Source organism: Gracilinanus agilis, chromosome 6, assembly GCF_016433145.1.
Source record: "Gracilinanus agilis isolate LMUSP501 chromosome 6, AgileGrace, whole genome shotgun sequence".
Lineage (NCBI taxonomy): Eukaryota > Metazoa > Chordata > Mammalia > Didelphimorphia > Didelphidae > Gracilinanus > Gracilinanus agilis.
Genome location: NC_058135.1, coordinates 30630939 through 30657757, shown reverse-complemented (window position 1 = coordinate 30657757; position 26819 = coordinate 30630939). Strand labels below are relative to the sequence as shown.

General features: G+C 37.8%; 1 protein-coding gene across 1 annotated transcript in view; it reads left to right on the top strand.

Annotated features, from left to right (window-relative positions):
• Nucleotides 1-26819, top strand: part of AFM (afamin) — a 37594-nt gene that overhangs the window by 6247 nt on the left and 4528 nt on the right. The window contains exons 3-12 of the mRNA XM_044681595.1: nucleotides 11190-11238; nucleotides 12756-12888; nucleotides 14173-14384; nucleotides 15001-15133; nucleotides 15909-16006; nucleotides 17412-17541; nucleotides 18425-18639; nucleotides 20955-21087; nucleotides 24395-24492; nucleotides 25654-25792. Coding sequence (XP_044537530.1) covers nucleotides 11190-11238; nucleotides 12756-12888; nucleotides 14173-14384; nucleotides 15001-15133; nucleotides 15909-16006; nucleotides 17412-17541; nucleotides 18425-18639; nucleotides 20955-21087; nucleotides 24395-24492; nucleotides 25654-25792 — 1340 coding nt within the window. The remainder of the gene's footprint in view (nucleotides 1-11189; nucleotides 11239-12755; nucleotides 12889-14172; nucleotides 14385-15000; nucleotides 15134-15908; nucleotides 16007-17411; nucleotides 17542-18424; nucleotides 18640-20954; nucleotides 21088-24394; nucleotides 24493-25653; nucleotides 25793-26819) is intronic.

The following is a 26819-nucleotide window of genomic DNA, read 5'->3' as shown; positions in this document are numbered from 1 at the left end:
TAAAGCAAAAGGTATTGAGGGCTTGACAGGTGGAAACATGAGTGGAGAAGAGGTGATATCATAATAATCTCTTTTTCCATATCCTGTTATGTTATTGAACCATATACCTTGTAAACACTTTAAAGTGTTTGGCACTAGAAAGATTCAGAAAGCATTTAGTCCAATGTCCTCTCATTGTACAGATGGGCCTGTTTGAGGCATGTTGGGCCTGGAGTTAAGATCTCAGTTCAAATCCAGCCTTAGACACTCTTTATCTGTGTGGCCTTGAGCAAGTCACTTAACCTTAATTTGCCTCAGTTTCTTCATCTGTAAAATGGGGATAATAATAGCATTTACCTCCCAGGGCTGTTATGAAGATCAAATGAAATAATAATTGTAGTGATTAGCATTGTGACAGCTGCATATTTTATATATGTTAGTCAATATTATTCTTATTAAGGAATGATGAACTGCTTGATTTCTATATGAACTGGAAAGACCTCCATGAACTGATGCGGAGTGAAATAAGCAGAACCAAGAGAACATTGTATACAAAAACTGAAACATTATGGAACAATAAAATGTAACAGACCCTGCTACTAATAGCAATGCAATGATCCAGAACAATCCTGAGGGACTTATGAGAAAGAATGTATCCACATCCAGAGAAAGAACTGTGGGAGTAGAAACACAGAATAAAAACATATGATTTATAACTTCTTTGTCAGCTCTTAGAGGGGGGAGGGAAGAGGGTAAGAAAATAACATAAATCATGTAACCACGATTTAGAAATAAATTAATTAAATATATCATCATCATCATCATCATCATCATCATCATCATCATCATCATCATCATTATTTCAATGGGAAAACTGAAACCTAAAAAAATGAAGTAAAGTTTCCCATGGCCACAAAGAGAGAAAGCAGCAGAGCCTGAATTTAAAGTCAAATATTCTAGATCAAAATCCAGTGTTAAATTTTTGAGCCATATCGACATCTTCTATTCAGTACAGGTATGGCCACATTTTATAGGAATCATAACCATCATGTCATTTTGTCAATGGAAAAATTAAGACAAAGAAATTAAAGATCTGATTTGAGCTTGGCATCTTTAACTCTGGGACAGAGTCATGGAGGGTGAGGGTGTTTTTTGGCCATATTTGGGGGAATGGATTTTTTTTAAAAAATGTAAAATGAAGGCATTGAGTGAAGTAGAGGTTAGATTCCCTACTTGCTTGGCATAAAGAGCTGGCAATGATCAACAAATTCATTTCAAGAGTCATGTTTTTTTCACTGTTTTTTCTTTTTTCTCCTTACTGCTGAGACTAGAGATCTTTCCTCCACTGTTATTTTCCCATCATTTGTTTTTTTATTTTCATTTTTTTATTTTAAACCCTTTAACTTCTGTGTATTGACTTATAGGTGGAAGAGTGGTAAGGGTAGGCAATGGGGGTCAAGTGACTTGCCCAGGGTCACACAGCTGGGAAGTGTCTGAGGCCGGATTTGAACCTAGGACCTCCCGTCTCTAGGCCTGGCTCTCAATCCACTGAGCTACCCAGCTGCCCCAACCATCATTTGTTTTGAACATGGTTACGTCACTTACTTTTCTTCTTTGGTAAATGTGTATTTGTTTTTGGTAATGTGGATTTAAAAACTAATATTCGATAACTCCAAAGTATAATATTTATAAAGATTTATTAATATTTAACTTGAGAGCTAGAGAACACAGGGAGTGTAACCACTCAATTCACATGGAAGAGAAGAGAGCTAGGGCAACAAGGACCAGTCACCACACAATTCACATTGAAAGAGAGTGATTATATACAATCACTCAAAAGATGCACATAAACAGAAAGGAAAAGGAATTGTAGGTAATACAGAAAGGAATTTGGGGCTATGCAGGTCCAGGGGTTCGATTTTCCAACTATATATTCCCTCCTGTGTTCCTTTGGGAGACCAGTCTCCCCAATGGATCATGGAAACAAAAGTAACTTAAAACTTTAACTAGAGGTATATACAAATATCACAGTTTTTTTAAAAGGGAAATTACAATAATTTGGGGATAATAGGAAAATAAAAGAGAAAAAGAACAAAACCAATATTAGGTGCATTGACAATAAGCCAATTAGGGGGCAATCCCCTTTGGCATAAGAATGTCCATTTAAAATAAATGCATTCAACCCCACCAAAGTTGAAATTCATCATATCTCGAAGTTCACTCTGGATCTTCTGGTGCACCATGTGGTCTCTGCAAGCATCTTCATGGAGCCTTCTGAATTCTGGGAGGTAGGCTTCTGTTCTAAATTAGGATCAAATTCAAATAAAAATTCACAGCAATAACATAGTCCCCCCTGAGGAGAATAATAACACATTCCCTCCTGAGGAGGATACAGGGATACACATAGGAATCACACAGGGGTATATGGTCAAGTCATAAGGTATATGAATAACTTATCAAAAACATCAAAGAATCCAAAGAAATTAAAAAAAAATAACCTCTGAAGGAAATATAGAATATCAAAAACATGAAAAAAATTTCTAGGAAAAAGGAAAGAATTCACAAATCACAAAGGTTCTTGTAGCGATCCATGTCCCATAAGCTTTGCAATGACAATTACTCACTAACCCAATTTAGCACCCTGGACTACAGTAAATTGTCACATCATGAAAGAAAATAGAAAAAAGAGACTAGATCTTGAAACAAATGGGAAATAGCATTTCCTGGTTCGATCCTTTTCTTCAGTTTCAGGGATAATGGAGCCAGAACAATCAATATTGTGTAATTGATATAGAGTGTGGTACAAGAAAGTCCTATATCTTAACATATGTTAAGCTCTACAACCTTGAGTCTCACAAATGATCAAATCTTTGCACTCTTTTGTGCAGAATGTCATTAATCCTCATAGGATTGGTTTGGTTTTCTTTCACGTTTTTGTGCTTGTTTGGCACTTTGCAGGTCAACTTCTCTGCTCCTTTGTTGTCTGTTTCTCCTTGGATTAGACATATCCATTGAGCAAAAGTCTCATAATATTTAAATAACTAGTGGCAGGTTGCCATACTCCAAAGGTTTTTGAGTATGTGTTTATATGCTAGGCAAATGGACATCTTTCTTAGCTTATTCTATTGCAAAAATCAAAACATTCAATAAATCTTTCCAATACTGTTGACATGTGCTTTGAATATAAAAGAATGAGAGAAAAATAAAATATTGTATGGCACATGTAGGAAGGAAAAACGAAAATATTAAAATTGTGTAGTTTCACAATCACAGAGGTAAAGTATAGAGGCTAATTTCCAAAAACTAAGATTCATTTCCTCTTTAACTTGCCATGATTCACAGTGTGAGTGCAAATGAGATAGATAAAGCAATAATACATTCAAGAAAATACAAAAAGAATCACAAAAGGCACAAAATGTTACAAAAGGCACATCAAGTCAATATAGATCACTAATACAGATATTCTGTGGTGAGGTAGTATATGTGTTGTTCAAGTACAAGGATTAACAAAATAAAGTGCAACAAAATAGTACAAATCCAGCAGTAGGGAAGTCTTATCACAATCAATAGTCAAATATAATCAATAGTCAAATATAATAAGTACAGGCAATTATAATAAGTACAGGCAATTATCCATTATCGATAGAGAGTACTCATTTTACATGACTACAATGAATCCATGAGTCCCTTTCCCCAATTTTAGGGGCTGTTGGTGTAGTCAATAGGACCTGGAATGGTCCGTCATATGCAGGTTCAGTTGACCCAGTACATTTGAAATTCTTTATGTACATTCTCTCACCTGGGTTCAAGTCATGAAGCTTGAATAGCAGCTCCAGAGTTGTGGAGTTCTTGCAATTTTGTTTGTAATTGTCTGATATAAGTGGCAATAGTTGTATCCCCTTCTAACAATGACATATAGGCAGGGGTAAATGGTTGTGCCTGAATGTTCAAATAACATCTCAAATGGTGAGATGTGTAAATCACCTCTGGGTCTGCTTCTGAGATAAAATAGGGCCAGAGGTAGAATTCTGGGCCATTTTAAATGAGTCTCCATGCACAATTTGCCAACCATAGGTTTCAGTTCTTTATTCATTCTTTCAAATTGGCTGGAGCTCTGCGGATGATAGTATGGAATTTAGGAGTTATCCCCAAACATGAATAAATTTGTGTAAGATCAAATCAGTAAAATGAGTTCCTTTATCTGAATCAATACATGCTGGCAGGCCAAAATGAGGAATTATTTCTTTCAAAAAGACTTTGGCAAAAAAAAGCAGCTGTGGCCTAAACAGTAGGAAATGCTTCAGGCCACCTGGTCAGCAGATCAACTATGACCAGACCAAATTTATACTGTCCAGCTTTTTGCATAGAGATAAAATCACTTTGTAAATGCTCAAACAGTGTGTAAGTGAGAAGATGTCCACCAAATGTTTTTTCCTCGAAAGGCGTGTTGGTTAAAGGCCTGGCAGGTAGTACAAGCTGTACATATTTTGGAGGCAATTGTAGTTATTTCAGGTGCTATCCATACTCTTTTAACAGAGTCTACAGTGCCTTGGGTGTCAAAATGACCATGTTTATGGATGGAGTTACAAATTTGGTTATAGAAAGCTCTAGGGAGCAGAGGTTTGCCTTAAGATGACACCCATACTCCATTTATCTGTTTTGCTTTAAATTTTTGCTTCCATTTTCCCACTTCCTTGTTGTTATAAGAAAGGGATAGATCTAAATCATTAGTAGTTGTTAGTGGCATAATTAATCCAGGTCCTTCTAAGGTTGCTAGTTTGGCTGCAATGTCTGTTTGATCATTTCCCTTGGAGACAGGGTCAGTGCCACCTGTGTGTGCAGAGCAGTGAACAACAGCTATGGCTTCAGGGAGCTGGATGGCAGAAAGAAATTCAGTAATAAGGTTTGCATTGGTAATACATTTTCCAGTTGATGTTAAGAATCCCCTCTGAAGCCATAACATGCCAATGGCATGACATATGCCAAATGCTTAATGGGAGTCTGTGTAAATTGTGACCTTTTTATCCTTTGCAATGATACAGGTATGTTTGAAAGCTGTGAGTTCTACACCTTGTGCACGTACATGTGAGGGTAAGAAAGCTGATCATAGAGTGTCTAATTCAGTAACTACCACAGCTCCTGTATAGCACATGTTGTCTCTTATAAAGGAAGAACCATCTGTAAATAATATTAAATCTGAGTTATATAAAGGGATGTCCAGTAAATCATTATGAGGCTTATCAGCAATGGACATTAAAGATGTACAGTCGTGTAAAGGTTTTCCAGAAGTTGGCAAATTGGGGAGCCAGGTTGCAGGATTAAGAACTCCACAGTGTTTTAAGGTTATATGTTCATTATTCAGTAGAGTTATCTCATATCTCATAATCCTTTGATTGGTAAATGTCTGAGTTTTATGTCTTAATAACAATGCCTCAACCTTGTGTGGGCACATTATGGTCAAAGGGCATCCTAATACTAGATCAGTAGATTTGGTTACTAATAAAGCTGTAGCAGTTACTCCTCTAAGGCATGGTGGTGCTACTGAAGCTAATGGGTCCAGCTGCACAGAATAATAGGCTACTGGGAGACCTTGCGGCCTCTCTTATGTAGCTCCAAAAGGAGATGCTTGCTATCCTCTTGACATGCTTCAGCATTTAGTGAAGCCAAGAGCAAATCATCCATATATTGAATTGAATGGCTACATTTAAATTTAATGGCATCCATATCAGTTAAGATATTGTGTAAGTAGGGCTGTCCATGAAATCTTGAGGCAAACAAGCCCAGGTCTACTAGGAACCTTTCCAGGTGAAAGCAAAGATATGCCTGGAATCCTCATGTATAGGTATGGAAAAGAAGGCTGAGCATGAGTCTGCTACTGTAAAGTATGTAGCTGTGCTAGAAATAGAAGAAATAATAGTATTTATGGTGGAAACTACAGGGTGTCTCTTTATAAGGTGATTGTTTATAGCCCTTAAATCCTGGACAAATCAATAGAGATGCTTACCATAGGGCCCCAATTTTGGCTTTTTAAAAGGCAGGATGGGCATATTGTATTCAAATTTACAGGGAATTATGATGCCTTGGTCAATTAGTGAATTTATTACTGGGGTAATGCCTTCAATTGCCTCCTTTGAGAGAGGGTACTGAGGAATAGAAGGAGGTGGGCTAGATTTAGTTTTAATTTGGGCAGGGACAGCTGATTTAAGTAAGCCAACATCAGAAGATGATATGGCCAAGAGAGACTCAAGTATGTCAGTTGGGATTTCAAAAGTGGGAGACTCCTTCATCTCATGACTATCTGAAAGAAGTACAGGAAGCAAAGTTAAGGGTTCCTCAGGCAATTCCAGTGACATAGAGCCATCTGGAGAGCAAGTTATTGTGGCCCTAAGCTTGCATAAAAGATATCTCCCCAGCAAATTTATAGGAGAGCCAGGCATCAAGAGGAAAGAGTGCTCCACATTCAAGGGTCCTACAGACACTATTCTAAGGGAAGGTTTTGGAACCTTTTGGGCTGTACCCAATACCCCCACTACATTTATTGATCCTATGGAATTGCAATCTGAGTCAGGTATACTCTTCAATACAGACCTGGGAGCTCCAGTGTCCAAAAGACAATCATAATAGGTATTACCAACCTTTAATGTTAAATGGGGCTCATCAGTATGGGGGGGCAGTGGATAGGGACAACAGGCAGTAAGACATCAGGGTCTGGAAAATGAAAGGTTGTATCCTCTGATTCCTGTGCCCCAACCCTTTCCTCACCCCCCATAACCATACCCCTTCATAATCTTTGGGTAGTTCCTTGGGCTCCCCCCTGAGGGGCAGTAGCACCCTGGGTGGTTCGGGAATTAACTCCACTCAAGATATACTGTTGTGGAGTCATTTGGTATGAGTTATCAATTGCCTGATCCATATTCCTAGAATTGCTATCAGTCCTAAAGTTGCAATTCCTGAAATCATTGTTGTAATTATTATTTCCATAATTGTTTTTATTTCTATAACTGTTATTATTTTAAAAACTGTAATTTCTGAAGTTATTATTTCTAATTGCTTGTTTCCAATTCCTACAGTTCATCATTATGTGATCCCTTTTTGTACAGAAGTGGCATATAAGGGACTGGTAGAGTCTTAGAGAGGGGCAAGTGCCATTGGTTGAGTATCATGCCCTTTTTGTTGTTTATCAGTTTTATCACCTAATGAGTCTAGTTTCTTTTGAAACATTTCCATTAAATTATTAGTCTCTTCCTTTAGAGACATAAACAGCAGTTTTTCTCAAATTGTCCAGGTCTATCTGAGGCCACCTTGGGCAATGCGTTTTAAAATAATCCCAGACCACTTTGCAATTGTTGTTGACAATGTGTCACCTTATTTGCCTAATATTTCTTTCTTTAGAAAAATCAAGGTCAAGATATCTACCCCCCAAGGTCAATGAGTCTATTCATGAATTGGGAGGGTGTTTCATCATTGGATTGTTTAAGGCTTTCAAATTTGGTCCATGTATCCATATTTTCAGAGCATTCTCTCATTGCATTTATAAAGGCCTCCCTACGATGATATAATTGCAAATAATCCTCAGACTTGTTATAGTCCCATTCAGCTTCCTGAGATGGCCAGTGTGCTGCATTACACCCTCAGGCTTTATTAATGTGAGAGATGATCTTATTTTTCTCACATTCTGTTAGAAAAGTCTTGAGCAAATTTTCAGCATCTTTATAAGATGGATTATATTGGAAAAATGTCAGCCATCTTTTTAATTACCAACTATGGTTCTCCTTCAAAAATGGGAGCATTAGATAGATGTCAATTCTTTTATATCTTGAGGTTTGAAAGGTGTATGTTATCTTAGGTTTACCACATCTCCATTGCATCCTATTGTGGGCATTTCCCTTAAGGGGAAAAGGCCTTCATAGGAATCATTCAATGGTTGTGGTTTCTGAGAAGTTGGCTGTGGGGATACCAAGGCAGCATGGGTAGGAACAGGTATAGTAGGAAGACAAGATTTCCTCAGGGCTGTGATTGGTTGTGGGGTAGGAGAAACAAGGGAGGATAGGCCATTGGGAGAGGGATCAGGGGAAGTAAGGTTAGCCAGGAGTTGCAGAGCACAAGAGAGGTGGTTCAGAGTACAAGAGAGGAGGTTCTGCACCTGAGATATAGTAGAGGGGCCTTTCATCTCTATTTGAGGAGAAATAGGATTTTCCTCTCTTAGTGGTTCAGAAACAGGTTTGCAAAAATCAGACATGTGTCAGAGAGAATCTTCCTTTGCCATTTGACCATGGAAGTAATGCATGAAATTGTTCAATTGAATTTGCATGTTGGCCTGCATTCTCTGTTGGGAAGCTTATTGTGACTTAACAGTCAAGAATTGAAAAAGAAAAATTCCAAACAACATAAGGAGAAAGAGGCAATCTGGAACTTTAAAGGTTCCTAATTGGGCAAAACCCAGAAGAGTTTCATGTAGAGTACCATTCATACTGCTGAGCTTTGTAATCAAAAGGGTAGATTAAAGGAAAGTGGAAAAGAGAATAATTTTCAATGTATATATTTAGTTTTTTATGTATTTTTATTTTTAAATTAAAAAAAATTTAATTTGGGGTCAGGGTAGGGTAAATGGTATTTTGTCTTATTTTATTTTCTATGGTATTATATGATTTTGTTGGATTTTATTTACAAAAAATAATTTTTAAAATTTATTTGTAATACTTTTATTTATTTATTGAGTGTTGGCCTCTGGTGGCAGAAAACAACCACTATGACTCAGCAGGAAAAGGGGGAAAAAATGAGTGCTCAATACTGGCCTCAAGTGGCTAAGAGGCAACACTACAACAGGGAGGGGTAAGGGGCATGGTTAGGGTAGGGAGTGGGAGTAAGGGGCAGGGTTAGGGTAGGGGGTGTGTTTAGGGTGGTAGGTGAGAGTAAGGGGTGTAACTGTGTCTGCCAGAAACCAAAATGGAGGATATGATTACAAAACAGGGCCTTTTGCTGCTCAGGGGTCTAAAAGGGTCTAAAAAACCAGGGCAACTGGAAACTGGGAGTTGAAGTGGTTACCTTGGTTTTTGAAATCCAAGTTTGGCAGGGAAGGAGCTAGGACTCAGGATGGGGTGAGTGAAAAAGGTCAAGACCTCCCCTGTCAAGGCAAAGAGCCCAGCTGCCCTGCAAGGAAAGGGACTCCCCCTTGTGCTGGAGCTAGGACTGGGGCTAGGGCTGGGGCTGGGACTGGGAGAGGGAGAGGGAGTCTATTAAGCTTACCAGTCACAGAAGAAGTGGCAGAAGCAGGGACAGTTGCTGCAGTGGAAGCCACGCCAGGTGGTAGGCCAGCTGCTCAGTGTTATCTGTAAATCCTGATGGTATGAGGATCTGGAGCAGGGCAAGGTGGAGTGAATTCTAATAGAGACACTCAAGTTATAATAGTGAATCTCAAAGGACCCCCATAGCAGTAGATGTTATTAAATATGGTGAATCTGCTGGACCCAAACTCCAAATATAACAGTATCTCAGAGTTGCCAATCAGACAATGAATTTGCAGTTAGAATTATACAGATACCTTGTCTAACTGACACTCTGGCCTTAATGGATAACACTTGGTCGATTGCAAATTAACTCTGCTTTTGACTGGTATAATTCACCCTCAAGCCCAGGGTGGCTGCTGGGTGTACTAGCAAAGGCTTGAGGCAGTGGGGAAGGGGAGAAATCAGCAGAAAAGTGGCAGAAACAGGGAGCTCTGGGATTTGGCAGGAAAGAGCCCCATCGGAAGGCTCAGTGGGGGAACTGGGAAGCTTAGTTCTGCAGGGGGTCTAGAGGGAAGGAGGAGGTGGAGGAGAGGGTAGATAGAGAAGAAGGGAGAAAGGGAAGGATGAGGGGAACAAGGGATCAAAAGGCAGTAGATGGAGTGGGCAGGAAGCCTGGGAGACTGTGGGGGTGGGTTTTCTATTTACCTGAAGGTTAGGTTCTGGGGTCCCTTTGGTACATGGCAAAAATGTGGATTTTAAAATTAATATTCAATAACTCAAAAGTATATTTATAAAGATTTAACTTGAGAACTAGAGAACACAGGGATCACTCACCACTCAATTGTAGCCATTTTCTGCAAGGAGCATCAACATGGGGTTCAGAGTTTGGAACCCCAAAGAAACCAGGAGACAGTTGAGAGACAGTTAAGAACAGCACTATAAAAGGAAGTGAACCCCAGGCAAACCAACTCAGTCCTGAGTTTGGGTGAAGGGTGGAAGGGAGGTTCTGGGTAGGACTTCATTGAACCCTAGTTATCCTCACCAGGATTGTGATTGCCTGATCCACACTGCTGATTCAAACTGTACCTGCCAATCTCTGTTACTGCCTGTACTCTGCAGCTTATATGTTTATGTCATCAAATTATATCAAAATCAACAACATCTTATCATCACTGAAGATTAACATCTACTACTTGTCATCCAATCTAACAAGCTCATCCTTTCATTAAGCTAGGTAATAGAAGCTGAAGTCAAGTTGAGGATGGAACTCTATCAAGGCCTTCTCCCTGTGAAGGGACAGCCTTTTTCTCATCCAACTAGATTTAGCGTTAGACTTCCTGATTCCTCTCTCCTTCCCCATCATACCTAAATTCCCAATTCTTTCAGTTTATGCCTTCCTTAGTTAAATTAAAGAAGTTATCTGTTACTAAGAAGTCTTTAGTCGTCTTGCTGATTTGGTTTATCAACTAAAAGAAGAATCTCTCCATACTGTCTGGATTTGGCAGTTGGTAGAGCCTCTTTGCTGTGGGGGAATTCTCATAGATTTTCACATTAATTCTTGTCTGTGAATTATTCTCTATTAACCCAAGATATCTACTCTACTGGCAGAACACCATCTTTGGCCATATTTACCAACTAGTACAATATCCATTTGGTATCCACAGGGGAACCATAGGGCTTAGGCCCTCTCAGTAAGGAATCTCTTGAACTTTCCTGCTGGGACACTGGCCAACCTCTGCAGGTGGACTTGGGAGCTGCTTATATTCTGCAGCCAAGAGAATTATCCTTACACATGGAAGAGAAGAGAGCTAGGGCAACAAAACTTATATACAATCATGCAAAAGATGCATGTAAATAGAAAGGAAAAGGAATTGTGGGTAATATAGAAAGGAATTTTGGGCAATGCAGTTCCAGGGGTTCAAGATTTTCCAACTATACTTTAAATAATATATTTTATAAAATTAAATATTCTTTATTTTTCAGACTATTTAAACGTTACCCAGAAATTTTTGGAGAGCAACATTAGAGATGTGTGAGTTGACTATTGATACTCTAAACTCAATTGATACATTGTCTTCAAATTGTTGAATACTTTCAAAATCTGGTACAGTAGGTGGGGGAAGGTGGGGAGGAGAGTGGTTGGCCAGTATGCCTCTGTCTGCATTTTTGTTTCTGCTTCCCTTTTATCCTGTGAACATGGATTCTCTTTGCCTATATTTCAAGTTGTTTGGCAGTGGAGCCCCCTCATTCTGTTCTGCTGTTGGTTTTTCACCCCTGTCGTTTTGAGGTACTTTTTAAAAAATTGTATTGGAAGGATTATTAGGGTGGTTTCAGCTTTTGCTGCTACTAAACTGCCATCTTGGCTCTAGTCCTCAATATAAATGATTTTTAAAAATATTTAAAAAAATGAGTGCTCGATACTGGCCTCAAGTGGCTAAGAGGCAACACTACAACAGGGAGGGGTAAGGGGCAAGGTTAGGGTAGGGAGTGGGAGTAAGGGGCAGGGTTAGGGTAGGGGGTGTGTTTAGGGTGGTGGGTGAGAGTAAGGGGTGTAACTGTGTCTGCCAGAAACCAAAATGGAGGATATGATTACAAAACAGGGCCTTTTGCTGCTCAGGGGTCTAAAAGAGTCTAAAAAACAGGGCAACTGGAAACTGGGAGTTGAAGTGGTTACCTTGGTTTTTGAAATCCAAGTTTGGCAGGGAGGGAGCTAGGACTCAGGATGGGGTGAGTGAAAAAGGTCAAGACCTCCCCTGTCAAGGCAACTTTTAATAAAGAATGCCTCTACCAAATTGCAGACTGGCACTTTCTGTAATTTTATAGAGAGCTGCTTGGATGACTGAGAGGTTGAGTGAATTAATCAAGATCCCACACAGTAAATGTGTATTGATTTATTAATTTATATTTTCTTTATAAGTTACAAGTTTATTGTTTTATATAAGAAATTCATTTACTACTTTTGCCTTCTTATATTTGCTTATGAATCTTTTGTTCAACACTTGATAAGTTTTTGTAAGATACAGGAAAATGCTGAGAAAAAATGTATATTCATGTTTTGTTATTGTTTAGTTGTTCTTGATTTGGTCCTGCTCTTTGTGACTCCATTTAGGGTTTTCTTGGCAAAGATATTGAAGTGGTTTGCCATTTATTTAGCCAGCTTTTTTGACAGATGAGGAAACTGAGAGTTAAGTTACCCAGGGTAACACAGCTAGTAAGTGTTTGAGGTTGCATTTGAACTTAAGAGGTGATGCAGTAGACCTGAAGTCAGGAAGACTCATCTTCTTAAGTTTCCCTGAAAATACAAAGATAAAGATGAACGAGTCTCCATCCTTAAGCTTATATTGCCTATTTATTATATCTGGAACCAGAATTTATAGCCTTCCCATTTCAAATCATATAAACTTGGCTGAAGTTTGCCTGCTTTTAATTATTACTTTGAGATTTTATAGGAACTAGCAATAGGAATGATGGCAGCGATAGGGTTTGAAGAAAAAGGTTTGAGATGGAAAGCCTTAATAATAGCTTTTCTTGATGTGACTTCCCTTCTAGGACCACTGTTGCATTTGTTCAGTTCGTCCAGAAAGCCACATATGAAGAAATCACGGGGTTGGTCAAACAGATGATCCAATATAGAGACAAATGTATGGCCGACATGCAGCAGCCTGAGTGCTCACAGTTAGCAGTGAGTGAATGAAGAACTTTTGCTCGTCTAGGGGAAGATGGAACAAATGGAACAACAGCAGATACTTTATAGGATATCCCCAGCATATTACCTTGCTGTTTTATACATATTATTTCTACATTTATCATTGAAAAGGGACCTTTCCTAGGAATGTTCTCTTCCATCTGAGGATGTACCAGAACAATCCTTTGCTATGAATCTGAAGCCTAAAACCCCATCAATACAGAGCAGAGTCTGTCAATGCCATGAGATGGAGGGGCACTTAGCAAACTGTTTCTCTTCTACTGATTTGCTATTCTGCCCCAGCCTTTCATCTCTATAATAATAGCTTTTTTTTTTAAGTAGGCACTTTATTGCTAGCAAAATGTAATTTTATTATTTATTACTACAAGTTTGCAGGGTAGACAGAATAAAAGGAATGTTCTCAAATAGCTTGAGAAGTTAGAATTCAACAAGTCTAACTCCCTCATTTTATAGTTGAGGAAACTGAGGCTAAGATACATTAATGTTAAGTGTCTTTCTTAAGGGACCAGGTCCAGGACTCCAGAGCAAACTGTCACACTTAGACTCCAGTATTCTTTTTTACTCTTTCTGCTTCGGAAGACTCCTCTTAAAATGTTTTTTAACTGCATGTCATCCACTAAAACCCTTACCGTGTAAAGTGGGTGTAGCATTGATGAATTGAAATAAAAGATAGGGACTAGGGAGAAAAGAAAGGTCTCTGAAAGGAAGTACCCATACTGTGAACCCCTGGCAGTAATGAGAAGGCAGCGTGAGACCTCTGGATGACCTAGGGATGGAAGTTTTCAAAGAGAAGAAATCAGTACCAGGTGTATAAGTGGAAAAAATAGCAATTTTGCCTGGGTCCAACCACAAACATGGTTGTCCAGCAAAGGGGAAAGATGGTGGCTAGGTGACATTGTGGATAGATTACAGACTTGGAGTCAGAAAGACCTGAGTTCAAATCCAGCCTGAGACACTTACTAGCTGTGTGACACTGGATAAGTCACATAACCTTGGTTTGCTTCAATTTCCTCATTTATAAAATGGAGAGAATACTAGCATCTACCTCCCAGGCTTGTTTGCAAGACTCAAATGAGATGATATTTGTTAAGTGCTTAGTTTGATGCCCGGCACATAGTAAATGCTATAGAAACATTAGCTATTATTATAGTACTCCACTAATGTCCTAACTGTTCATTGAATTGATTCTTTGTGAACCAGGTGAAAGATAGAAGAGGAATCGGACCTCATGACTAACTCATTTTTCTTTCTCTTCTTTAGATCTATGTAATGCAGGATATAATATGTGGGGTAAAGGAACTTTCTGACAAGTATGGGCTCTCAGAATGTTGCACAAAAGATACTTCTGACAGACGACTGTGCTTCTTTCAATACAAAAGTGCTGACGTCAATTTTCTGGCTCCTTTCCAAGTTCCAGATCCAGAGAAAGTGTGCCAAGAGTATGCAGAAGATCAGGAAGCTTTTCTAAATCAGTAAGGGGCATTGGTGCTAGAAAACTTCCCAGAGGAGTCCTTAGCCCTGATCCTGTATTCAAAAACACTCACAGGGATTAGGCAGCTCTAGATTTTGAAACAGGAAAGACTTGTGCTAGCAGGTGTGGAAAACATGATTTGTTCTCAGTGACATGGCAATGATATGAAGATTTGCACAGAGGGAGAGCAGGTCTGGGAACACAGAAAGGCCATTTAACTCCAAACTACTTTTGACCTAAAGAAGGCACATTTCAGAATAACTGAACTTCATTCTCCCTAGCTGTTTAGGGAAGGAACAGAATCAACTTTGTTTTGGCAAAAAAAGACTCCTATAATATATGTAATCTGGTGAGGGAGAGAGAGGATAAGGAGAGTGCCTTGGATTGTCCTAGATTAAGAGTGAATCTGGGGTCAAAAGCACTGGATGGTTGAGCAAATACAATAGAATGCATTAGAAAAAAAGATATTACCCAGATCTTGTGTTTACTGAAACTGGAAATTTTCTTCTTTTTCTTCTTCCTTCCCTTCCTTCTCCCTTTCTCCCTTTCTCCATTCCCTCCCTTTCCCCCCTCTCTCCATTCCCATCCCTCTCTCCCCACCTCTTTCTTTTTTCCAGGTACATCTATGAAATAGTCAGACAGAACCCATTTGGTTTTGCTCCCACACTCTTGTCTGCAGCTGCTACTTACAAAGAAGTCATCTCTAGATGCTGCCAAGAAAAAAACAAACGCGAATGCTTCCACTTAAAGGTATAATAGCTATCTTTTCAATTGAAATTAACAGCTTTATAGTTCTTCTATTTTAAATTATTACCATTAAGTTACTTTTAATATATAATAATAATTTTCTTGCTAATACATCATGACCTAATTGTAAGACAACTAGGAGTCAGAGGCAGAGAACATGAATTCATATTCCTTCTCTCCTATTTACTGCCTACTTGACCTTGGGCAAGTCATCCTTTCTCTGGATTTCAGTTTTTCTATATAGAAAAGGAGGGTAGTGGCTTCTGTGACTGCCAAAATTTCTTCTAGTTAAGTATCTTTGGCTATGATCCAACAACTTGTTCCATAAGTTGATAAATCTATTGGCTGCCAGCTACTGGTCATATCTTCTCAAGCCTTGAAGCTTGCTCTGTGTGTCGCATACACCCATTTCCATTGACCTTTTCTGGCTTCTATGTCAAACCTCAGGAAATGAATAACCGAGGGGAAAGATGACGTCCTTCTTCAGTCCTCAGCTGTGCTTTTTATAAAATCAAGAGATATGGTCAGGCTCTGCAGCAGAGGTAGTGGGGCTGGATATAAGTCATATGTCATAGTTCACATGTCTCTTTAAGTGACACTTTTTTAAGGAAAAATTCTAAGCATTTCTATGATTCTATTCACAATATTACCTTTGTTATTTATTTTTCCTGCAGAGAAATCTTACTTTGCGTAGTAGGTAATAGGCAAAAATGCCAGGAATGGACTTTTTTTCTTTGTCTTTTGGTTACTTTGTCATATTTTCATCTTCTTCCTTAAGGCAATGCCCATCACAAATGGCTTGAAAGAAAGGACTGCTTACCAGAAAAATACCTGTGGGGTACTAATGAAACATGGACCAAAAGTCTTGAAATTTCTGTGAGTTTTTAGTTTATATCTACTCCTCCCATTTCCTAATGTCTACTCTTATCAGGGGAGAGATGGTAAAATGAGGTGTAGAGGTTACACAGATTAGTCATGGTAAATGTAAGAGGATTCAGCTGATTTGAGAGTAGAAACAATGAGTTCCCTCAGGCCATCTCTGATATAAGGATCTTTCAGAAGAGGGGGGATATTAACTGTAAGAAGAAGAGGCAGCTATTGATCTCCCAAAGAGAGATGATAACAATCTGATTGTGAATATATGAAAAGCCTTATGGATTTATGATCCATGGCTGGAATGGACTTGTCCTTCTCCCATGAATCTAAATGGGAGAATTGAATTCATATTTTGGCTCAATTCTAGAGTTAGCACGGTTCCTTTTCTATTCAGTTATACATCTGGTCCATTTTCTGTCTTGTGATAAATCTTTTTCAATTGTAAGAATTAGGGGAAATTTTTATTTTATTATTTCCCATGTGGCCAGGAAACTAGACCACCTCTGCCTGCTGCTTCGAACCCCTTAACTAAAGAGCTAGGATACGCTGACCAGAAAAGCAATCAGATCCAAAGACTAACGCAAAGAGTTTTCTCAAAATTATACATCTGAAACAATCCACATGTCTTATCTGAAAAATGACTCCATACTGGTCAGTTATTATTTCCATGTTCCTTTGACTGATAATAGTTGGGGGAGGGGAGCAGGACTCCTCTTTTTTTTATGATTTCAGGGAATTGCACCTGTTTATTCTCCCCCTTTCAACTTGGAAAGTCCCTGATCTTTTCTCTAATAAAAAAATCATATTACCTAATTTTATATTCTAATTAATTGTTTCTTTTGGTTAACTGTTCTTATTTGATTAATTTTTTTAATACATAAAAAATCTGTCTCCCCCTGTATTTGGGGTGTAGCACCAAGCTGAGGAAATCTGGTACTGATTTGTTATGCAATTAGTATGCATTGTTTAACAAATCAAATGCTCAGAAGCTTGAACCTTTTCTTCCTCAGGAGTCTCAACATTTACCTTCCACAACATCCTTGGCTTGCATTTCTTCCCATGACAGATTATGGTTTGAGCTTTCTTGTCATTGTTAATAACACTTATAGCTAACATTAGTAATAGGATTTCTAGTTTTCAAAGCATTTTACAACCTCGGAAAGAAGGGGCTATTATTATCCCCCATTTTATAGATGAGGAAACTGAGGCAGATAGAGGTTAAATGACTTGGTTCATAAATGTCTGAGATTTGAATTTAGGCATTCCTGCTATTCTTGTTGCTGTTACTATTATTAACCAATCACCCATGGAGATTTTTAACACCTGTTCTGTTTTAAATAATTTTAATGCTTTATATAATTGATCAATCAACCAATCATTCAATATTTATTGATTCTTTTCCTAGGAAAGTTGTGGAATTCAGCCAAAAATTTCCCAAGATTGACTTTAAAGAACTTGGCATACTTCTGGAAGATATGAATTTTCTATTTGATGAGTGTTGTGAAGGAGATGTAGTTCAATGTTTTCGTAATGAGGTAAACAGGCATTAGCAACACATGCATTCTGGAAAACCAGGTTCTCCTTGGTTTGGGACAGTCATTTTTTGCCATTTAAGGGAAGCCTTGGTGGTCAAATAGAGCTTGGGGGAAGAGGTTCTTATTGCTGTGTAGATTTGTTATTCTCCTTAATTTCCTTTCATACTTTTCAAGGGCTTGTATTTTAGGACAGCTTGTGGACCGTACTCATGGGAATACTCTCCACTAAAGAAGAGGTTTCCCCAAGGCAACTTCTTCATGACTTAGTAGATAATTCTTTGGGAGTTTCCTGAAGCTCAGAAAGTTAAATGACTTATTCATTGTCACACAGCCAGTAAATGCCAGAGATAATATTTGAATCCAGTTCTCCCTGCCTCTAAGTCCAAAAAATATCCACTGTATCATGTTGCCGCTATTGGTATATATATATAGTTAAAGATCCTGAAATCAGGGTCTACCAGTTTGGAATTTTGCCAAATTACAACGGGCTAGAAAGAAAGTTTCCCTTTGATTAATAATCCCCCCCCCATTCTAAAAATGAAAAGAGGATTTAATTTGGAATGTTTACCTAATAATTAATGAGTGCATTAATGAAAATTTTGTACTTAAATATTAAGATCTTCCATTTAAATATTATTAATTATAAAGAATTCTTTTGTATTCATAAATGAAATTTCTTGGGGACCATTTTGTTAGCCTGATTGGAGTTGTTGTCTATATTTGAAAGTCAGAAAGAAGCATTTGTTCCAAAAATGAGACCTATTGATTAAATCATTTCTTGATGGTAGTCATGGATTCATTCTACTGATAGGCTTTGGGTTATAAAAGGAAAACAAATAAAAGAGACAAATGTGAAGAGTAACATATGTTTGCCATTGTATAGGCCAAGATTATAAACTATATCTGTTCGAAACCAGACTCTATCTCCAGCAAAATTAGAGACTGTTGTCAACTCACAATACCTCAAAGAGGTGAATGCATCATTAACTCAGAAAATGATGATAAACCAAAGGACTTATCTCCAAGAGCAGAGAGATTTACAGAAGGGGATGATGTTTGCCAACGTCTGCATGAAGATAAAGAAAACTTCCAGACTGAGTAATGGAATTTACTTAATCCTTATAATGAACAGAGAAAGAAACACAAGAAAATCTCACCAACTTGGATTAAATTGGGGGGGAAAAGGTTAGAGTGGGAAACCAGACTGCAGTATGGTATATATTTTTTTAGAAATCAAGTTATGTGAAGGTGGCCCATATGGCATAGTAGAAAAAGAATTCTCTCAGGTGTTAGATGACCTGAGTTCAAATCCAGCCTCTGCTATTTGCTATCTGTATGACCTTGAGCAAGTCATTTGAAATTGAAGATGTTGGATGAGATTATTAGATCTATGACCTTATATTGTTCTCATATTTACAAAATGATTCCATCCAAACAACTTTTGCCCTTCCAAATTGCCAAAATGCAGCTTTATTGGACTTGTTTTATTAACCAGAAAAACTTCACTTGTAATTAATGACAGTGATAATGATTAGCATTGTGTAGTACTTTAAGGGTTCGCAAAGCTCTTTACAAATTTTATCTCATTTGAGCTTTACAACAACTCTAGGAGGTACTATTATCTCTATTTTACGGGTGAGGAAACTGAGGCATACAAGGTTAAATGACTTGTCTATGATCATATAGTTAGTAAATGTCTGAGGCCGAATCTGAACTAAGATTTTCTTGATTTCAGATCTAATATTCTATACAATGTGCTACCTAAGAAACTGAGGAGCTCTAATTAAAAATGCTAATATAAAATAAGTGAAGTAGAATTTCTCCTCAGTAGGCTAAATATTCCGTCTACAGCTTTATTTACACTATTTATTTTATTTTATTTATTTATGAAATTTATTTACAAGTATCTCAGTCCTTCTCTCCCTTCCTCACATATCTATATACCAATTTTGTCTTTCATGTTTCCATTTTTCATTTGATTTTCTGAAGGTGACATTCACAAGTTATTCTTCAAGTATTAATTCTGTAGCTATATATAATGTTTTTTGATCCTACTCATTTCACTTTTCATTATCCCATATAGTTCTTTCCAAGTTTTTAAAAACTTAGCCTGCTCCTGGTTTCTTATGATGCAGCAGAACTCAACCATAATCATACACCATAATTTGTTTATCCATTCCCTAATTGATGGGCATTGCCTTAGTTTCCAGTTCTTTGCTACCACAAAGAAAGCTGCTGTGAATATTTTGGAACTTACAGGTTCCTTTTCTTTTCCCCTGATCTCCTTGGGAAATAGACCCAGCATTGGTATTGCTGGGCCTAAGGGTCTAGCTGCATCCCCTCCCCACCCCATCATCCAATCCTAAAGAGGGTTTATAACTCTCTAAGAGTGATTGCAAATTGCTCCCCAAAATGGTTGAAGTGATTCACAGTTCCACCAACAGTGAATTAGTGTCCCTATTTTTCCACATCTTCAATATTTGTCATTTTGCTCTTCTGTCATTTTAGCCAGTCTGATGGGTATGCGATGATATCACAGAATAGTTTTGATTTGCATTTCTCTAATCAGTAGTGATTTGGAATATTTTTTCATATATCTACTTTCTTTACCTGAAAACTGTCTGTCTCTATCTTTTGCCCATTTATCAATTAGGGGATAGATAAATTTGACAAAGTGCTCTCTATATTTTTAGGTATGAGACTTCTACCTAAAAGGCTGTCTATAAATCTCTACCCCCACCCCCTAATTTTCTGCTTTCCTTCTAGTATTGGCAACATTTATTTTATTTGGACAAAACTTTTTCAACTTAATGTCCTCCATTCTCTCTCTCTTTTTAAAAGAAAAGTAATAAATATAATATGTTTATGTTGAAGTTTTAATAGGAAACTGGAGAGTGATCCACTATCTCTTAAAGTCTGTCTAAGACCATGCCCATTTTTCCATGATACTTTCTATCCATCTTAACTTTAGCAATCCTTTTCTCCTTTTGCCTTCAATCCTATCCAACATCAGGACCTTTGCAATGAGTCCTTTTTTCTCATTATGTGGCCAAAGTATTTAAGCTTCATCTTCAGTATCTGACCTTTCAATGAATAGTCTAAATTAATTTCTTTAAGTATTGACTGATTTGATCTCTTTGCTGTCCAAGGGACTCTCAAAAGTCTTCTCCAGCACCCTCAGCTTCCCTTATAGTCCAACTCCCATAGCCATACATTGCTACAGGAAATACCATATTTGACTATATAGACCTTCTTTGCTTTTAGGTATGCTGTCCAGATTTGCCATAGCTTCCATCCAAAGAACACGTATCTTTTAATTTCATGGCTTCAGTCACCATCTGCAGTGATCTCTGAGTCAAAAGATATGAAATCTGATGCTGCTTTCATTTCTTCTCTATTCTCTACTCTCACAGGTTTCTGTATGAATATTCAAGACGACATCCAGAGTTGCCTTTTTCGGTGCATTTAAGAATAGGAGTGATGTATGAAAATCTACTGGAAAGATGCTGCAAAACAGAAAACCCCAAAGAATGCTATGGCCAGGCGGTAGGTTACACAGAATAATCAAGGAATCATTGGAAATGATGGATACACCAAAGTTTAAACTATAATGTTCCTTGGCCTATTGTTTTACTTCTTTTGCCAACAAGACACTTTCCAAGTCACAACTATCATCCATCCACACCCATGAATATAGTGCAGAGTCAAGAAAAAGCATGAGAATTGACCTGACTTCTCTTGGATTTCCTTTCATTGACTTAGAATTTTAGTTTAAGACAGTAAAACAAAACTACAATAGAAAAAATGTTTGCATTTGTAAGCCTAACCACTAGTCTGTTGACTTTCCATCATATTCTCCTCATTAGTGGAGAGAATGATGATTCAATACTGAGCTGGCACATAACCTTGAGGGAAAAGAGACCTCCTTCTTCCTTTGTACCTTGTGCTTTTAGAGAGGGCTTAATGCATGTTTATGGAATTGGATTTCAAAATAGGTAAAAAATGCTATATGTCTCCCAGATGAATATTCTTCCCAATTAAAGTTTTCTGGAGACTTTATCTTAATTTATAATTATTAAATAAAAAAATGGATCAGAAAAAGAAAAGGCCCTTCACAAATCTCTTCTCCCAGCCAGCTGGGCCAGCTTCTCAGTCAGATCTCAGACATCCCTATGTCTGTCAGGGTGTGTGTATATGGAGGTTCTCCTAGCTAATGGTCATCTTCTAGTGCTTTCCTAGCTGCCCCCCACAAGCCAGCTGCTTGGCCACTCTAAAGACATGCTTGCACACTCTCTTCACCACCTCATCTTTTCTTGGTTCTGAACAAAAAGAGGCCCCCTTCCTTCATGGACTCAAACATATCTTTCTGTAATATCACTTTTTCTGAGTCCCTCTAATTTGGCGAACTTCACTTCAGCCTGCATCAAAAGCTGGTCTTCCAGATACCAGAAGTCACATGTGATAAGAGGCAAGCATCTTCTGAGAGCCAGGGAGCCCAAGGTTTCTGGCATCTTCCCAGAGTGTGCATATGTGTCTCTTATATAGATGAGCCTTGTTCTTAATTCAATCAGAGGTTAGGGTTGAATTGGAACCTCAAAAGAATAGGGGTTCAGACTAGTTTAAATTCTCACATATATAATCATTTATCAATATCCATCAATTCCCCTTTTCCTTTTCTCCAGACAGTCACCTTCTCTGAAGTATTAATCTAAGTGATATTTCATCATGGCATGAGTGAGGCTCTTGATGGCTATACCTAAGGTGTACAAAATCTGGCTCATCTTTCCAAGCTAGAAAGGCTTTAAGTATGGGGCCTCCAGTTAATTAAAGTCTGTCTTTTGATGAGCAGCCTAAATGAGTTTGTTAGAAATTCAAAAATAGACTAGACTTAGGAGAGTAAAATGTCCTATGGAGGTGGCTCACAAGGGCAACCTACTGGGTTCTGATCTACATTGGTAGAGGAGGTATACTGATTAAAAAATGGATGCTTGAAGTACCATAGAGTGATCATCTTGCATCCTCTTGAATGTCTAAATCAGAGTAAGAATCAAGAGCAGAGATAGAAATGGGATTCCCAGTTGGAGAAACTCTCTTTGACTCTTTTTCTGCAATTTTTTGACTTAGAATTGCCTAGTTCTACCAAAGGTCCAATGACTATCCAGAGTTCCACAAAAAATTATCACTAGTATAAGGATGATATTAGAAAATAAGTATTATTTTATTAGTTTAGAGATAGAGAATTAGAGAAGCTGGCTTGAGAAAGAATTGGAGTTTCAAATAGAGCTTTAAAATTACTGGGGTCCCAAAAAGTATTTGACAAACATCCTGTGGACATGTGGGGGGACTTTGAAACTACGTTTTCCGTGATCCAATAGGTTTCTGGTTTTGGACGTGGTGAAGTCCCCAATGCATAGCGCAGCTTAAATTTGGAGGTCAGTCTTGAGACTGTCTCTTTTGCTACCTGAGATGGGCTCTTTGGCTATGTAGTGAGGATAGGCACTGGCGGTATTTTTGAATAGCTTTTACCAGGCACGTGGTCTTTCATATTTTTATCAACATGGCCACGGTAATTAAAATATTATTTTCTCTCATAATATCAGCCTTTATAATTTTTGATTGTTACAGTATTAATTTCATATGTTGGCAGTTATAACTGTTATTCTATGACAATTACACACTCTGAGTGTGGCATTCTGACAGTTGGCTTCTGGCATTTGACAGAGCCACATGCAGGATCTTTTCTCTCTCAGGGCTAGAGAAGGTAACATCTTTGCCTCTCTCTGTCTCTGTCTGAGTGAAAGACTTGAAAGAGTGGAGTGTTTTCTTTTCCAACTTGGGAAACACTATTCATTTATCTATTTTCTATGTATAGATTGATTAAACTCTGAAAAGACCAAAGAAAACCTGATCTTTGGTTTGGACTCTGAATCTATTAGGGCTCAGAGTCCTAACCTGCTTCTTGTTGAGACTCAACCAGCTAGCCTTTGGTATCTTTATAACTTAAAGGCAAAGTTAAGAATTATAGTGCTAGTTTTAGTTAGACTAGTATAAGTTTTGTTAGTTAGATCAGAGAGGATTAGCGTAGCCTTGTGAACCACAGGAGAAGCAGTTCCTTGTGGAACCTGGGAGTTTATTTGATTGGAATTAGAATCCCTTAGAATTAGAAATCCTTTTACCCATATATATATTTTAAATAAATAGTTTGTTTTTCTTAAGCAAGAGACTCTTTAGTGTTCCTTGCACCTGGCCCTAAAGGTAAGTTCATCTTTGAGCTTCACTTCACCTTACCACTGAAGATACTTTTGAATAACATTTATTAAAAGTATGGGAATCAGTTTTGAACCTTTATTTTCATAGTCTTTGTCTTTATATTTTGTGTCTGCCCCTATTTTTATTTTTACACTATGCTTATGTTCAGAATGGTATACTCATATCAAAGAAGGTATTGTCCTCTCTGAGCAAGGTAAAGTTGCAGTATCTCAAGAGAAAAATGACAGATATAAATTTAGAAACATTTCCATTCCAAATGTTCAGACAGGCTATTTGTGCTTGATCTGAAGTAGAGCCTTTCAAGCTCATGTTGGTCTGATGAGTCAGACACCATGCATTGATTCCGACATAAAGATATCATTTTGGTCCTCTTTGAGTACAAAGGACAATAACCATACCCCAGGTTTGAAACAGGGATACTCATTTTGACCATTTTCCAATGGGTGGTAATTTGAATAAGACATCCTCTAAGACTTTTCCTTTAGTAAACTTTATTGGAGTTATTTTGCTAATCTACAACAGGGACAAATTACATATCTACCAAACAACAACAACAACAAATAAATAATCTCTTTATTTCCAGGAAGAAGAATTCCAAAAGGTAACAGCAAAAAGCCAGGATCTTATAAAAACAGAGTGTGGCTATTTTCAGAATCTAGGAGAAGAAGGTTTCCTAAATCAGTAGGTACCTTTGATTTAAGCAGTTTAATTTTTAACATTGTAGGAGCGCCTGAGGCAGTATTCAAACTTTGTTTCTGACTTCAAATTCAATATTCTTTCCATTTCGCCACTGTTTTTCTTTTCTCCTCTTCCTTATCACTTTGTGCCTAGATTATTATTTTGAACTTTAAATTTTTTCAGTTACATATAGAAACAGTTTTTGATGATTATTATCTGATATTTTTCATTCAGATTTTCTCCTTCTTATCCTGAGGTAGTAAATAGTCTGATACTGGTTATACTAGTGCTGTCATCTGTGTCTAAATTATCATTGCAGAAGTCTTCTGAGTGGTTTCCCTGCCACAAGTCTCTCTCTGGTTTCCTTCAAGGCTCAGCTAAAATCTTACTTTCTATAAGAAGCCTTTCCTAGTCCTCCTTTATCTCAGTTTTCCCATGGAGATTACCTCTAGTTTATCTGGTATGTGTCTTATTTGCACAGAGTTATTTGGTTATTGCTCCTCTCTTAGCCTGTGGGCTCCTCAAAAGCAGGGGCTGGGTTGTTTTTTTTTTTGGGGGGGGTTGTTGTTGCTTGTTGTCTTTGTTTGGATTCCTAGAGTCTAGCACATGTTGTTCAGTCATTTCAGTCATGTCCTGGTCTTTGTGACTCTGCTTGGGGTTTATTTCACAAATATTTTGGAGTGGTTTGCCATTTTCTTCTCTAGCTCATTTTTATATATAAGGAATCTGAAACAGAGTTAAGTAACTTGTTCAGGGTAACCTAGTTGGTAAGTATCTGAGGCCAGATTTGAACTCAGTTCTTTTTGACTTAAGGGCTGGTGCTCAATCCTCTGTTCGAATATTTGATGTTGGAGTTAATTGTTCCCAGAGCACACTGAATGTTCAGAACATCTAAAGAGACATAAAGTATTATTAAGCAGTGCTTTGGTTTCATGTGATCCTGGATAGATCTTGAACATGCTGGAGAGAAGAGAAAGAAGGGCAAAATGGAGAAAAACATGGGCATAGATGGGAAAAGAAGAAGCAACAGAAAAAAAAAAAACTACTGTTGAAATAAATACTTCAGTTTGTAACTAAGTGAGAGATTTCAGTTACACAGCAGTCAGGTGTGGAAAAACATCAAACCTCTCTCATCCAGAGATAACTAATTAATTGTTCCCTTAGGTGTCTCCTTTCCATCACCAAAAAAGCACCTCAACTCCCACATCAAGAACTCATTTCTCATAGCAAGAAACTTGCATCCTCTTTTGCTAAATGCTGTCCCCTGGGTGAAGAGGAACAATTCGCTTGTGTTGATAATATGGTAAGCACCCTCATGGCCCTGTTGCCAATATTTCATTTATAAAAAATGAAAACTCATCTGATCCTCATCCATGTGGTCAACCGTTTTTGCCCTCCAGAAGAAAGATGGAGACCTATTGTTCCTGGGGCTTAGGGTATAAAGACCCCAGTCCCCTCCCCACCTGGGGAAAATGAGAAGAATTTCAAGGAACAAAATTTGTGGTATGTCCTTGAAGAAAAAAATTTAATATTTTGATTCATTTCTTATGTGTGAATGCATAGTAAACTCTAGAATTTATTTCCTTACATTTATACTTTTTGACTTATTAATTAGGGGACAGGAGAAAGTTTACTGAACGTCAATGGGATATGAGAATCAAAAAAGATTGGAGAAGAGTGGTGCAATTAGGTAGCCCAGTAGATAGATAGAGTGCTAGTCCTGGAGCTAAGAGGAGGTAGGTTCAAATTTGACCACCTCAGATACTCAGCTGTGTGACTCTGGACAAGTCACTTAATCTCAACTGCCTAACCCTTCCTGCTCTTCTTCCTTGGAACCTACACTTAAGTATCAATCCTAAAACAGAAAATCAGGATTAAAAAAAGAAAAGAGATTACTCAGATGGTGGTTGAGTCTGGACCACAACATCCCAAGATACCATTGTTTTGACCCCCTTCAGATGGTTGAACCTGTAGAGCTCTCATCTCCAAAGTTTTCTGGGCTAATCTTCTCATCAATCCCTTACTATTACATACTTGTATATATGCTGACCTCCCAATTATTTTCCAGATATTTGATGTGTGTATATTTTCCCTCCATAGTAAGGTTATCAGCTTTATTCAGACTATGATTGCCTTTCCCCTTGGAGCTTCTAGGTTAGTGTCATGACTGCAGATATGAATTCTTGTTAAATGGACACAAAAACTAAATGATTAAAATGTCTCTTCTTCTTCTTCTTCTTCTTCTTCTTCTTCTTCTTCTTCTTCTTCTTCTTCTTCTTCTTCTTCTTCTTCTTCTTCTTCTTCTTCTTCTTCTTCTTCTTCTTCTTCTT